This window comes from Convolutriloba macropyga, chromosome 5 (genome assembly GCF_964194025.1).
Source record: "Convolutriloba macropyga chromosome 5, txConMacr16.3, whole genome shotgun sequence".
In the NCBI taxonomy this organism is placed as follows: domain Eukaryota; kingdom Metazoa; phylum Xenacoelomorpha; order Acoela; family Convolutidae; genus Convolutriloba; species Convolutriloba macropyga.
Window position 1 is genome coordinate 50,683,623 of NC_134472.1, and position 12,598 is coordinate 50,696,220.

At 34.6% G+C, this 12,598-nt stretch overlaps 1 protein-coding gene across 1 annotated transcript in view; it reads left to right on the forward strand.

The window, feature by feature from the left end:
• LOC142340072 (venom carboxylesterase-6-like) overlaps positions 1-12,005 on the forward strand; it is a 12,884-nt gene extending 879 nt beyond the window's left edge. Inside the window, exons 2-5 of the mRNA XM_075390482.1 lie at positions 115-338; positions 1,016-1,206; positions 1,599-1,848; positions 11,684-12,005. Of these exons, the coding sequence (XP_075246597.1) occupies positions 115-338; positions 1,016-1,206; positions 1,599-1,848; positions 11,684-11,908 (890 nt within the window). The 3' untranslated portion in view covers positions 11,909-12,005. The remainder of the gene's footprint in view (positions 1-114; positions 339-1,015; positions 1,207-1,598; positions 1,849-11,683) is intronic.
• The last annotated feature ends 593 nt before the right edge of the window (positions 12,006-12,598 follow it).

Here is a 12,598-nt window from a genome sequence, read left to right on the forward strand (position 1 = left end):
ACCGCACTTTGGACGCGGCCAGCGGGTCCCAAGCCAATTTTGAGCCCGGGCAATCGAGGTCTGAGGCTCTTTTTCACCAAAGCCTCATTTTGATATCTTCATTTGTGTAACTAGGTGGCTGTTCAGTGCATTACCACATGTTGTCATCAGAGAGCAACAAGTACTTCGCCAGAGCTATAGCATCCAGTGGAACTGTGAACAAAGTCTGGAGTCGTTTCACACCCGAGGCACAAAGGAAGAAAGTGTTGCAAGTAATGAAGAAACTGGGAGGAACCATTAAAAACCCGACAGACCAGGAAGTCCTGGAGTTCTTCCAGAGTTTACCCTTAGATAAAATTAGGAAAGGCTGACTGTTCTAACTTTTTAGTTTTTTCCAATAGCTATTCCACTATTCAACGAATCATAAGAGAGTTTCGTGAGGTTGTCACAATGTGAAAATGGGATTTTGTAGCCCAAACAATACTTTATAGCCCAGATCTCGTAAGAAATAATGATTTTGCAAATATTTTAAAAATTATTCACGCAAAAAAATCGCACTATCGAAATTTTTGGCAAACTTTTTCCCGAAAGCCAGGAAATATTGTCTTTCAATAGCAAATGAATGTTGGCAGGTAGAAAAAATTTCTCGGAAGTATAAAAATCCTTCCCCATAATTGCTGTATCGAGGAAAACATTGATGCAAAGACCTAAAAATGAAGTAGAATATGGGTCATTATTGAGAAAAATTGCAGTATCAAGCTACCTAGATGAACCCCAACAATGGTCAAGCATATGGTCCTTTTATTTCATTCTTCTGACGAGCATGGTCTCTGCATAGGTCGATGTCAGAAATCAGATAGTTATACACTTGGCTAACTATTTCACTGACCAATAAAACATCATGAAAGTTTGTAGGAAATAAGCGTGAACACAGTACGCAAAATTCATAACACTAAAACAGTTGATCGGTCTAACTTTATTTTTGAAAAACTTTCGGCTGCTTTTGAATACTTTGCGTAAAAAATGATACCTTTACAGGACCTTCATAACCGAGAATGTGATGGATCCCAACATCGGATTTGCACCTGTCGACGAGTTTGGGGGTGAAGAGGAACCATCAAAGAAGCAAATGGCGAGGAAGCCATTCCTCCTAGGGTCTATGTCTCAAGAAGGGTCAATGTTCGCAGACATGTTCTTCCTACGCAAGGACAATACAAGGCCCACTTGGTAAGAAGAGTCCCCAGGGTGAGGTGTTCCTGATATTCGGCCCATTTAAATTGTGGACCGGTGGTACCGTGTGACCTGCGAACAATCTTGACTAAAATTTTGGCTCGATCAGCGCATATCTTGGTCTGTTTGGTCTGGCCTATGTGCAGGACCCAACTGGGTCTAAAACTCCCCTCTTCACCACCTAAACTCCCAAATAATCGAATTCCCTGACATGAAGAGGTCTGCAATCTCCTGCAATCTTCTCAATGGAGATCAGGATCTCCGTATCCGCGACCCAAGTTGGTCAAAGCCTTATTGGGTCGAGGACCTCATCCTGTGTCACTAGGAGTCACTAGAATTAACATACACTACAACGGCTTGTATCTAATAAGCAAATGGGCATTTTTCAGGTCTCGCCGTGTGTTTGGGGAGTACTTCGGAGAGAAAACGTTCTACGAGCCACTTCGGAATCTGATAAAAGAGCTCGTCACAGTGCCAGAAGTGCCATTCTATGTCTATATGTTCGACTACAATTGCCCAACTCGTGGAGAATTTCTACCAGAGAAGGAAGTTCCAATCCATTATGGGTCGTTTCACTCTCTAGACATACCATTTCTGTTCAACTCAGATTCCCTGTCTTCTTCTGAGGTGGATGTCAAGGTCAGAAAACTATAAATCTGCAATCTACAATTTAAAATCCACCATCAAAGTTTTTTTAACAGCTTTACTTACACTCCCAACTTCATCCAAACAAAAATACAAAATGGGTCAACTTTCGCAATCTATAGGTGAAAAAATTCAAAGATTGAAAATGGTTGATGTTGGAAAAATTTTGATTTTGTCTTCGTTTTTTGGATGCCGACGTATCAGTTCACAAAAGTGATGATAGTTAAAGGTTTCTTCTTTAAAGGCCTCGAAACCATGTGAATTGAAGTTTTTGTTGGCATAAATGACATTTTCCCATCAAATTTTCCCCAAAATATGCCGAAACTTTTTCAGAAATAGGAAAGAATTAATTTTTGGTTATGTCACAGCCCTGTCACCACCATAATAAATGAAAAATGGCTGCCAGAATCTCCCGACTTTTCCGGCAATTTCGCAAATTCACGCACAATCACTTCCTGCTTGATTTCAAAACAATTATCTCAAATATCTAGGTCAGTGGACCAATTTTTTCATTTTTTGGACAGATTGTCCGGAGCAAAGAATTCGGGTATCAGAGAACTCGTTAAGAACAAACTTATACAACCAACAATTTTTACAAGAACTGCCCGCCTCTCATCCAAAGATCAGTTTTATTCATTTTTCAAACGAGAAGCCTCGCTAAAGCTTACCGAACTACCAATAGTGGGATTTATTTGACGCACCCAAAAAACTAAAAACTTATTATAAGCTATAAAAATAATAACATTGAATTTTGTATCAGCAAATTGCGTTTTGCTCTTTAGTGTTAACTCAGCAAATGGTTGGCATTATTCTTATCCTCTACAAATAACTTTTGAATTACTTAAGTTTTTTTGCACAGGAAAGTTTTACCACCGACAAAAAGGTAAAAACAAATTTTATGTAATAAATATTTTTCTTTGAACTTTGAAGGTAGGCTGACATTTATCCAAATGTGAGCTCTTAATTCATATTTTTGATTGATGGCTCTGGATAAAAACACGGAGGCTAGGTATTGTGCATTCGCACATAAATTTTCGACCCCGCGCATCTACATTTTTCACTTAATTGTCTACCAAATGAGGAAGAGACTAAAAAAATTAACATATCAGTATATCGATCAACATACTACTAAAGGAATAAAACAATCTACTTTAGAGGCCCGATGAGACCAGTGACTATAAAAATCAAATGATTACAAGAAATAGTTACAAATATAATCAAATTTTAATTGTTGTCATTAATAATTACTCGTATCTATCATTAACCAAATCAAAATGGCATCAGATAAAACTTATACTAAAGAAGATTGACCTCTACTTCCTTAGAAAAAAATGGGATTTTTTCTCAATGCGACTTGATAACAAGTCCACAAAACAAAATTTCTAACTTTGATTAATCCAGAGAACCGCCCATTATTGTGATGTTGTGAAAAGAAGCAAAAACCGACAAAAATGGGCTAGTATGCAAATATCATTTAGATTTTTTGACAACCGATTGTACCAAGAACGAGGATCATTTGAGAAAAAACTGCTATTAAAAGCAAATGGTAGTTCACTTGTCTATAAAGATGCTAGGCGACAAGTTAGAAGCAATAAGTTTAGCAAATCTCAGAAATTCGCTGTCTTTAAAAAAAAAACAGATATTTTCAAAATTCATCGCCTACATAAACTTTGGACTTGAATAGTAGACAGTTTATCTTGCAACAATGGCGCCTAATTATAGTGAGAGGAATTAAGTAATAAGAACAAAAAAAAGCAATAAATACAAACTGAACTAAAAAAAATTTCACAAACAACTTCACGAAACCACAGTGTTGAAGCCCTTCAATATATAAAACATCAATTACTAGAAAATTAAATCTTCATTTCCGTGTTCTTTGAAAATCATTAAGCTTTTTCGTAAAACGGCTATCTCAAATCAAAAGCAAAAAACAAAAGAAAACAGAAAACTATCTGAATTTCACAAAATTGGTATTCTATAAGAAAAAAATTTAACATGTATTTACCGAGAACAAGCTAAAAGTTGACAGATAAAAATACGAGTTCAAATAACAGACATTAGGTAACAACCGAATGCAAGATACAGTTTCACGTACACATCCTGGACAAGTCATTGGATCTTTGAATTGTGGACTTCGTAAGCAGACAACAAAAAGAATATCAACTGAAGGCAAAACACGAAATGTTTCGGTTACAGTTTGCTAAAACTGTTCTTCAAAGCCATAAACACCATTATGTTCTCTGAAAACAAAGTATTATCTACATTCGGCCTCATTTTAACGTAAATGGGAGCTGCCATTAATAGCGCCGTGATTAAAAAAATTTTGTCAGTTATTATCATTAAAAAAACAAAAGCAAAAACTTTTAAAAAGGCAGCTCGAAAAATAAAAATTTAAAAATTTTCTGATTGTAAGAATTAATGATAATATCAAACCAATCCTTGATTTTGCCGCGCAACCAACAAACTGCCCAAGAATTTCAAAGTATTCTGGTATTTGACCAATTGTTTTTTGTGAAATAAATCAAATTTTAAAAGCAATTTGAATAATTATCGAGTTGAATTTGCAAAAAAGGGCAAAGTTTTTATTCCAGAAGACTTTTATAGAGCGCTGAGTTTCAACTAGCTCTCTTTTTAAGCTTAAAGAGATCGTGTTAGTGGTTTCTAGGTCTCTATTTTCGGCAAATTTGAACAAAGTGGACCATAAAAGCATTTTTGGGCAACTTTTGATGAAAAAAGAATCTGAATCTTGAAAATATTATCAAAATTTTTTGACAAATAAATTCCAATCAAACAATTAAGCAACGCTCGTCTATCTTTAATTGTAACAAAAACATTTTACCGTTAAAAATTTTAATTCATTTCAAATTATATTAGCAAAATTGTGCCAAGTCTTAGCAAAAATTAATGAAAATGTGGAAAAAACTGTCAAATATTCACAAAATTTAAAACCTTGATAACTCCCTGTAAAAAAACAAAATTAGAAAAAAAATCTTTTTGATTCCAAATTCTTGGATCTACGTGCTTTTTAATGATATCAGTCACAACTCTCTACGATGAATATATCGATCGGCCAAAATTGTCTGACCAAAAGAAAACCCATTTGAGTACATAGTTCCTCCCTCCTCACTAAAGTGCGGGTGGGAACAATAAAAGTTAGTCCGAATTCTCCTGCGTCAACAATGGAACATTAAATTTTACGAAGGTTTCTTCACATTTTCAGGACCGATATCTCCAATCACAAAGACTTCCTCTCACCTGTATGCATTGTTGAGTAGCTCATTGTTCAAAAAATGGTTGTCGCCGTTTGTGAGGTGTAAGTTTGAAATTTTTATTGAACTATTTTTTAGGACAAATATTAGCTAATTCATTCAAAGAGCAACACAGATGGTTGTAGTTTAGCAGATATCAAAATGTTTGTTTCCAGCTTTTTAAGGGAATTAATTTGCTTGTAATTTTTTTTCGATTTGCGTACGAGTTCATAAAGATAGTTACTTACTGTTGTTTGCTATCGTCATAGTGATTCAAAACGCCAATGAAGCTTCATGTTAACCATGGTCAGACGGTCAATGAATTAAGATGAGTTGTTTATAAAAAGTGGCTCAGGAGAAAACAGCAAGGCGGTGATGAGTTTTCCCAAACCCCATACGGCTGAATCCATATGACACTGTTATTGGATTCATTCTCAGGCACTGTTAAAAAACAGTCTTGTTACCAAAAAAGTTGATTGCGAATCCAGTCCAAGAAACAGGAAAAACGAATAAAATTACATGTTTCAACATATGTTATGGCACTCCGAATGCATCGTGCACAAAATTTCCCTATGTGCCGTTAGCCATCGTTAGGCAAAGTAAGTTACAAAAAATATACTAAACACCTTTCATCGACCCGATCTAAGTTTATACAGCTTTAATTCTTCCGACCCCTCTTGAAGAGGGGAGGAACTATATACTCAACTGGGTTTTTTTTTGTTCAGTCAATTTTGGCCGATCGATATATTCATCGTAAAGAGTCGAGACTGGTATCATTAGAAAGCTTGTCCAGCGTAGAATATGGAATTAAACAGATTTTTTTGATTTTCGTTTTTCACAGGGAGATATCGAGGTTTAACTTTCGAGAAAATAAAGTGAATTCCGTTGATTTCATTCACCTTTTTACGGAATTTTTGACTAAAATTTCGCCAATTTTGATAAAATTTATTAAAATTTTTCATGAAAATGTTGTTGATTTTACAATTAAAGACAAAATACATTGTCCGCTATTTTCATTGAATTTTTTTGTCACAAGTTCCGGCTAAAAGTTTCACAAAATTCAGATTTTTTCATCAAAAACAGCACGAAATAAGTTTCTTTAGTCCACTCTGATTAAATTTGCCGGAAGTGCACGCCCAAACACCACCAACACAATCTTTGTAGACTGAAAAGGGACTAATTCCACTTCAACTTCCGTTGAGAGTGCTCTGTAAATAAAACTTTGCCGTTTTTTGCTAACTTTATTCGTTGATTATCAAAAACGCAGCATTTACTTTTGATTTTTTAACAAACAAAATATCTATATCAATGACACTCCAAAAATTAAATATTCCTAATGGACAATCAACACTAGCAGGACTAGTTCTGTACCAATCTTGGATCGTTACAATCCAAAATTAATGCGGATTGTCATCAGTCGGTTTTTTATTTAAAAAATTCGATCTTTTTTATATTAATCAAATAACAGAACATTTCAAATCAAAGCTCACTAGTGATAGGTCCTGTTGGCTTCCTAATCAGTTTGCAATTAATTTATCTAGTTCATTGCTTGAAAGCTTATATTCGTTATGACTTTCAAAACATTTGATTTTTAAATAAAAAATTGCTTATTGAACTTTGCCTCCATTTTTCTCTTACTTTGGTCAAATTGTAGCTTAGTGTCAGCAATCAAAGAGTGCTCCCTCTTTCTACTCAATTCAAATTTCGTCTTTATTGCGGTTTTACGCCTTAAGTTTTCGTGTTCTGGCTTTGTTACTAATAGATTTCAGTTTTTTTTAATTTTTAGGTATTTGCCCATTTTTCATGTGTTCTAATTTTGTCAAATTATCACGTTATTGTCAGTTCATATATCACTTTTTTCGCGTTCAAAAAAATGCAAAATTGATAATATTTAAATCCTTAAAGATATAGATTGTGGTTCTTTACCGCTTCGACAATACTTTCTCGAAGAATTTAATTGAATTTTTTATTTTTGTCTTTAACTGTCGTTTTTACTTTGTCTTTTTAGTTGTATTTAATTTCCTGTACAACGAACCGGTTGGATTGGCTTTTCCTGGAAGATTAGATGAGCCGACGATCTGATATTAGAAGATAGATTATGGCTTTCACGACTTTGAAAACAATTATTTTCCAAAATGAAAAAAAAACTTTTCAACTTCGCAATTTTGTTCCTTTTATTGTCTGTTTGTTAACTGGTCTCGTTAATTAAAGCTCAAAGATGATATTTTTTTGTCAAGGGAAGGTGTTAAAAGGGATTGGTGTCACAAAATCTAATGTTTGTAATTTGTAATTAATGTCTTTCATGTCTTTGGAAATAAATTTTTTTCGAAAGAAAACAAGTATTACATAATTTTGCGTTTGTTTCTTTTTTGTCTAATTGTTGCTTATTTTCATTGAAGAGCGGCCAGATAATTCTGTATCGGTTTTCAAAGAAGGTGCAATCGAACATATTTTGGGTCCAAAGTATGGCTTTACGGCTACCAAAGCATTTTCTGGCAAGTTTTAATTGATTTTTAGTTTGTTGTCTATTTGTTGTTCTTTTTGTAACTGCTTAACAAATTGTGAATACCAAGAGTACTTACTTCCCTCCTGTAGAAGCATTGGTAATTGTAAATCTATGGGATTCCTAATGGTTTTCATTACTTTGAAATTATTATTTTTTTTTTTAAATTCAGCGAAATTTCCAACTTTAAAGTTTCTGTTCTTTTTTTTCTAATTGTTACCAAGCTTTATTAGGAACTGGTGAATAACAATTTTTTTTCCGGTGAAATACAAGTTATTCTGTTTATTTTCAGTTTTATCTGACGCTATTTTGACTTTGTTTTTAAGTTTTGTTTTTTAAAACTGACATAAATTTTTGATGTAATTAATGTTTGTTGTTGTTTTTTGATTTCGCCGTTCGTCTTCGCTCGCTTTCTTAATGTCGGCATATCTCATCAATCTAATAAATTATTTTTCCCTCCACTGAGTTATCTGCTTTGGAGACTATCTTTTCGTTCATACACCAGTTTTATTTTTAAAAATACTTGAATTTTTTGTGTTTTTCTATCTGTTCCTCATTTGGTAGACAATTATGCCAAAATTGTGGAAGAGCGGGGTCGGAACCTTATGTGCGATCGCACATTACCGAGCTGCCTTGTCGTTCATATTGTCAATTGTAATGTTCAGTATATAGCTTTAGAGATTGACCACCAGTTCATTGTTTCACAAGTTAGCTCATGTTTTCCTACAAAGGCTGCAGCCATAAACCACGTTCCATTTGCAGATGATGTGCTCTAAAAATGTTGGTTTACGGAAATTTTTACGTGGCACTTTCAATTGCATTTTTCATGTCCACTGATGTCATAAAATCATTTAGACCAGCAGTTTTTTTGTTTTTATTGGCACTTTTTAACATGGTATAGGTTCACCTCTAAATTTTCGATTTTTGTTTTTCCGTAAACTGAATGCTTGACACAACTTCGCACACTCTTTCATTTTTCTGGAAGAACTCTGCAATGCTCCTCCTGGTGAAATAAATCTATTGCTAGAATTTAATTGTTCAGTTGTGTAAAAATCAGAAGGGTTGGAAGACTTAACTCCCAATTGACTAAAATAGGCGCGGCAAGACATCATGAAACAACTGAATGACTCAATTGAAAAAGAAGAGTGGACCTAGAAGCGACCACTTTACGATATCCCTAGACGCAATTAATATGCTGCACCTGTTGTTGTCCACATGAACATATTGAACTGAAAAGTCAGCCACGTTAAACGTCCAGTCACTTACGCAAAAAGTTCCGGGATCCTATTCAATTGGAATTGAAGCGCTTTCAAAATCATCAAAAAAATCATTGAAGTAAAACAATTTTCACTATCAGACTCTTTTGTCAGGTGTTTCATAATTTTGATCTTGTTTTTGTTGTTGTTGTTGGGGATTTACAGTTTTCACTGAGGGGATTTTCGTCCCAGTCGTCGTCTTAGAAAATTGTCCTATTATTTCTGCAGATCTGACAGTCACAGCATAGATGCCAGCTACAGATGTTATTTTCTAGCAGAAGCAAGTTATTCATAAATGATTTTCTTTTAACAAATCCCTGTTGCTGCTAAGCTAAGAAATTTTTGAAGAGAGGTTTTCGTACTTATTTTTTCCAAATTATGTCTAACAAAGTTATTGGTCTGTTATTTTTTATATGAAATGGTATCTCATTTTTTCGAAGTTAGGGATACCGAGGCTTTGTTTCCGCTCAAAGAAATTATCCTCATACTTTTGATAAATTAAAGTATTATACAGAGTTACAGCCACTGAATTTTCATTTTTGGTATAAAAAGCTGGTAAAAAAAAAGTCGTTTCATCTTGTCTTAATGACATCTAGTGAGGCAATTGTTTCACAAATTGTATCCACAAAACAATTATCGATTCGACAATTTTCGATTTTCATTTAGAATGTTGCCCGTTGTGAATTTTATATCAGGCAAAAAGTGAATAAAAAAATTGATTGAAAAATTCGTCTTTTTCTGATGTGGCAGAGTAACTCATTTGACATTTGGCTACTCTTATTGTTAACCTGTGTGATTTGTTGATACATTTAAGATGTTCAAAAGTGAGATTCGTATAAGGTTATTGCGGCAGTTTAATCTGATAGTCCATTCTAACGTTCTATTAAGCAAATTTTGCTACATCTGTGATGTTTTATTAGAAAAAGTTAATAATGGTTGAACTTTTCTTTACTTTTGTTAATTTTGAAATTAAAACAGAATTGAACCACTTTTTATGCATCATTGAACACATTTGTTCATTCAGGGCATCAAAAACTTTCTAATATTTCCTTTAATTTCTTTTGGCGGTATTGAAAAGCTTATTGCTTCATAATCTGCGCTATCAAATGTTCAGGCTATCTTGCGTGGTTTTCTGTATCTGCATGGAAATTGTGATGTCAGATGTCAATGCGTATTACAGATTTTGAAATTGCCGGTGCTCATTTCAAAGTGCAGTGCTTGTTTCAGAGAGCGCTGTTGAAGTTTATACAACAATTATTAGTGGCTTAGTTTTGTGGAAGGCTTTTGAGCGTGTCCGGACATAACAATTCCAGCCAAAAAAAAATCCAAAATTGCAAAATATTCACAGACAAAATAGTCCCAAGAAAACAAACAAAATAATATTGAAGTCATTGTAAATGTAATATACAAACAATTAAGCAACGTAATCTATGATTTAAGCTTCCGAATGCATTGTTTTTAATTGATGAATTAGGACTAAACCAAAAACTTGTTTCAAAATACATAGTATTTCAAAAACTATGTTGTAATCAGCTTAAAATTTGTTCAATGAAAAACAATCATATAACTTAAGAGGTTTCTTTGTTAATTGGTGTACATGTGGTTAACTCCATATTTAGATTGCACTATTTTGTCTGGGCTTGTTTTGTCTGTTTTCTTAGGACTATTTTGTCTGGGACTGTTTTGTCTGGGAATATTGTGCTATTTGGGACTGTTTTGTCTGGGACTGTTTTGTCCGTTCAACCTTTTGAAACCTTTTTAAGAAAAGGATTGCAAAGACACATTTTTATTCTGATTGTCAATTTTAACTTTACATTCAATGCGTGAATCCGGTAATCTTAGCAACAACTATGCGATTCAATGATTCATGTTTACCTGTTACGCGTAACGCTCACGTCCACAATTCTGAAAGTAGAACGAAATGGCCTCATATGTTCGGCGTTTGTGAAAATTTAATACTTCTCATTTAAAAATGTCAAAAATTCTTTATGCAATGGCAATTATATTTCAAGCAGTCGACAAATAGCATATGCCAAATCGGATAAAAAAACAAATATTATACAAGAACTAAAAAAAATTCCGAAAGTTTGAAGACTGCAATCTAATATTTTACGTTTGCTGGGCTTTCACAAGCCAACACTCAAAACTCCCCAATAATAAAATAGCTGAATTACCACCAAAAATCTTGGGCATTTAGTTCCTTGCTCCCCGCAAATATAGATTCGGAACAATTATTATGCCCGAATCCCCACTGCCCTACACGCTCTGCTATAGATGTAACAGGTAATTGTGATAGGAGCTCTAAGCAGGTGAAACTTCTTATGCACCATGGACCAACAATGAATTCGAAATAGCATCTCTTACCTGCAAGCCTAGTGTGCTACCCATTTACACCAACTGGTCTTAAGCTCTCGAACGTGGTCATCTTTTGTAACCCGTTGTCACGATCTTTCTTGTTCCTGAAGACTTCATTTTTAGCCAAATATACGTTGAACAAGTAGAAATTCTTTTCAAGCCATGTCAAGCTTATCTTTTGCAATTTACATTAGGTTGTTCTTCACATTATGTTGATTTTTAGAGATGACTGCTAACCTTTCAGAATCAACTTGTATCCTCTGTTGGAGTTCAAAAGAAGCTAAAATCAGTATGATACATAACCTCAAATTTTCCATACATGCTGCCTAAGTAGCCATTGAAGTTAATCTAGGACCCCAATAACTTCTTCCATATTTCAGACCTGGTGTCTAAGCAACTTTATAGTGATCCTCCTGGGTTATGAATGTCACCAAAAACAGCACTAACGAAATTTCACGTGTTTTCAGGTCAGCGACGTTTGCGCTGACATGATGGGGACATTCATAAAGAGCGAAGATCTCAGCGAATTCCCGCTTAAGAAGTACGAGATTCCAACCGAGTCAATCAACCGAATATCTGAAGAGGGTCTGACCATAATTGGGAAGGAATGGTTGAAGCCAACACGATGTTGTCTGGGTTTCAAAACGATGACTGCTACCACATTGCTCAAAATCTCAGCACAAAAATTTTAATTACAGGACACAATTTATAATTAAGCACTTTTGTTCTAAAATTTTGAAGTGTTCAAAGTTTTGAAGGGTTCGTTTAAAAAAACAGAAAATTTAACTTCTTGTATGCCTCTCCTAAATTATATTTGATTAATAACCAGCTCTTACCTTGGCATTATTGAAAAATTTAAAACTGCTAGGTGTAAAAGCAGAACCCACTTGTAAAAATCGACAACTCAGTACTGCATTCGAACCATTTCCAAGCATCCGAGCCAGAGTCACAAAAGGGTTCATGGCTTAAGTATACATAATTCATGAACCAATTTCTCCATAACCATAGTATCCTCCTCTTTCAGTGTGATATTATGGTTGGCCGATTCATCAACATTCTTAGTGCTTGTCTAAGGAAGAAACAACCAAGACTTTTAAACTACCCGAACAGAACTCCAAGTCTATATCAGTACAAGACAAGTCTAAATCCAAGTCTTAGTTCGTTTCTCAGTACTGGGCAAGTATAAGTAAAGGTTTTACAAGTCTGGCAAGTCTTAACGAAGACTTGGATAACACTTGGAAGTTGATTCCCAAGTCAAAACCCACTTTCCAAAAAAATTTCGTCACGTACCACGTTTTCGGAGTTAGTCACTTTCCCGGGGTGCTTTGAAACCACCCCAAACCCATTCAACACTATCAATTACCGCCTTGGGGGTCCGAGTA